At 25.6% G+C, this 2,029-nt stretch overlaps 1 protein-coding gene across 2 annotated transcripts; it reads right to left on the bottom strand.

Annotated features, from left to right (window-relative positions):
* Positions 1–6: 6 nt before the first annotated feature.
* LOC106786903 (arginine/serine-rich coiled-coil protein 2-like) lies at positions 7–2,016 on the bottom strand. Of its 2 annotated transcripts, XM_014748783.1 has the most exons (6): positions 1,894–2,016; positions 1,681–1,739; positions 1,338–1,448; positions 946–1,036; positions 385–447; positions 7–190 (listed from the first exon to the last, which is right to left on the bottom strand). In XM_014748783.1, the coding sequence occupies exons 3-6, from the start codon at positions 1,360–1,362 to the stop codon at positions 19–21; spliced, it is 351 nt and encodes a 116-aa protein (XP_014604269.1). In that variant the 5' UTR covers positions 1,363–1,448; positions 1,681–1,739; positions 1,894–2,016; the 3' UTR covers positions 7–18. The 2 variants fall into 2 exon arrangements, with proteins under 2 accessions (XP_014604269.1, XP_014604270.1); XM_014748784.1 differs by lacking the exon at positions 1,894–2,016 and having other exon boundaries at positions 946–985; positions 1,681–1,805.
* Between the last annotated feature and the right edge of the window lie 13 nt (positions 2,017–2,029).

The following is a 2,029-nucleotide window of genomic DNA, read 5'->3' as shown; positions in this document are numbered from 1 at the left end:
TACGTTCGTCCTTTACGCTTACCTATGACTAAAATCTTGTTCGGGAGAAGAATCACGTCGATAATTTCCATACTCTCGATAAGAGCTCTCCCTATTTCGAGATGATCTGTACCTGTTGCTGCTACTGCTTGGACGATCATATTCGCTGTCTCTTCTATCTCTTTCACGATATCTTTCTCTACTTTGTCGTCTATGAAACATTGCATAATTACATTAATAGATTATTTATATATAGTACTATGCTCTTATATTTAATCCTTTTAAAATATACAAAATGTATCTGAAATTATTTGGACCAAACGTTGTTGTTAATGTTTCTATACATTGGTTGATGAAATATCTCAGACACCTTATACATTTAAATATAAATTAAATCAAAATTACCTATCACTTTTTTTGCTAATATTCCAGTCAGATTTACCACTCGAATCTATTGATTCTTTTGACCTATAATAGAGAATTTTAATTAATAATCATATAGAATTACATTTCTAACATACGTATGATATCCCTGATATATTTTCTTTAACAAATAATATTCAACATTTAAAAACGTACAATAATTTAATTGTTTCTTATTAATGCATAAACTAATGTTATTAGCAACTTTTTGGTACTTCATACGAATGTTATGTCCAAGTTCAAGCAATACTCAATGTAAAATATCCATATAAATATATATACGTATGATTTAATTAAAAATCAGTAAGAACTTTAATGCTCGTAAATATTGCAATACTTGACATAATATTATGTAATACTATTTAAGTAACGAATGAAAAAATATTTAATCAACTTAATGGATTAAACATAAGTAATCCACTTCTTAAATAATAATAATTATATTCATTCGAAAATTAAATATATTAATATCATATTCATATCGTTATTTTATTTATTAATAAATACTAATATATCAACATTAATAATAATTGTATTACATACTTGGAACGTCGAGAAGACGAAGAACGTTGGCTACGATGCCCTAACAAATTAGAAGATGGAGAACGTCTTCTAAATGATTCCGATTTGTTACCTGATGTTAATTGTTAAAATGTAAAAAGAATCTATTGTAAAAAAATATACAATTTTTCAAATGAAACTTCTTACACAATGTCAAATCCATTTAATGTTTGGGTAATTTATTTTACGCTAGCATAGAAGAGAAATAGAATAAGAGTCTGTGAGTTATAGGAAACGATGCGCATTCACATCTTATCTTTTCTAATATACCTAGCAATAAATAAATGTAAGAAGTTTAATTTTTTTCGCGTGTACTTAGTGATAAGTATCGCACAAAGTAATATTTTTATGTAAAAAATATTTATATTAAACACCTGTGTCTCCACTTTCAATAGCCATCACTGTACGACGTTCTTCGATTTCTTTATGTTTCTTGGAAGAACTTTGTAACTCTTCCCTTTCGAAGATTGGTTTTGAGCCTTCTCCTATTCAATGACACATGTAAAAAAGAAATAATTAGTTGTTCGAATAGCATATAATATCTGTTATAGAAATCAAATATACAATAGCGAATAAAATTCAAGCATTGGGACGTAATAATTTAAGCAATCCTATAAACTATTAAATTCGTGTCATTTTATAATCCCTATGAGTTGCTAATATTTTATATAAAAACATTTATCATATCTGTGTTATGTATTTTTTTATATTATTTACCGTTTGATTAACTGTAATTTTTCCTACTGTCGACAGTTGGGCTCACAATTATTATGAAACTATTTATTGTGGTCAAAGAAAAAGAATTATGTTAAATAATACTGTATATAAAATTATTTAACAATAAAATTTTCGTTTATTCGCTATTTATGATATTTTGTTTTTATTTCATTACGCACATGTTATATTATAAATAATATTTTCATTATTAACCTTTTTTATTCTTTTATATACATATCCTTTGATATGTATATAATGTAATATATCCGGATGAAATATTAAAAACTATTAACAAATATCACTCCAACATTATAGAAAGAACAGATATAAATAAATTCGCAATATCTTA

This window comes from Polistes canadensis, unplaced genomic scaffold (assembly GCF_001313835.1).
Source record: "Polistes canadensis isolate GaletaPanama2010 unplaced genomic scaffold, ASM131383v1 scaffold_88, whole genome shotgun sequence".
Taxonomy (NCBI): Eukaryota; Metazoa; Arthropoda; class Insecta; order Hymenoptera; family Vespidae; genus Polistes; species Polistes canadensis.
This window is presented reverse-complemented; position numbering and strand designations above follow the sequence as displayed.

Bases quoted from the DNA above. Each gene is read 5' to 3' on its own strand.
- LOC106786903 (XM_014748783.1), bottom strand. From the start codon at position 1,362: ATGGCTATTGAAAGTGGAGACACAG. The intron at 1,037-1,337 runs GTGTTTAATATA...AATTAACATCAG, and splicing joins TATTGAAAGTGGAGACACAG to GTAACAAATCGGAATCATTT. The intron at 191-384 runs GTAATTTTGATT...AATGTTTCATAG, and splicing joins ATTAGCAAAAAAAGTGATAG to ACGACAAAGTAGAGAAAGAT.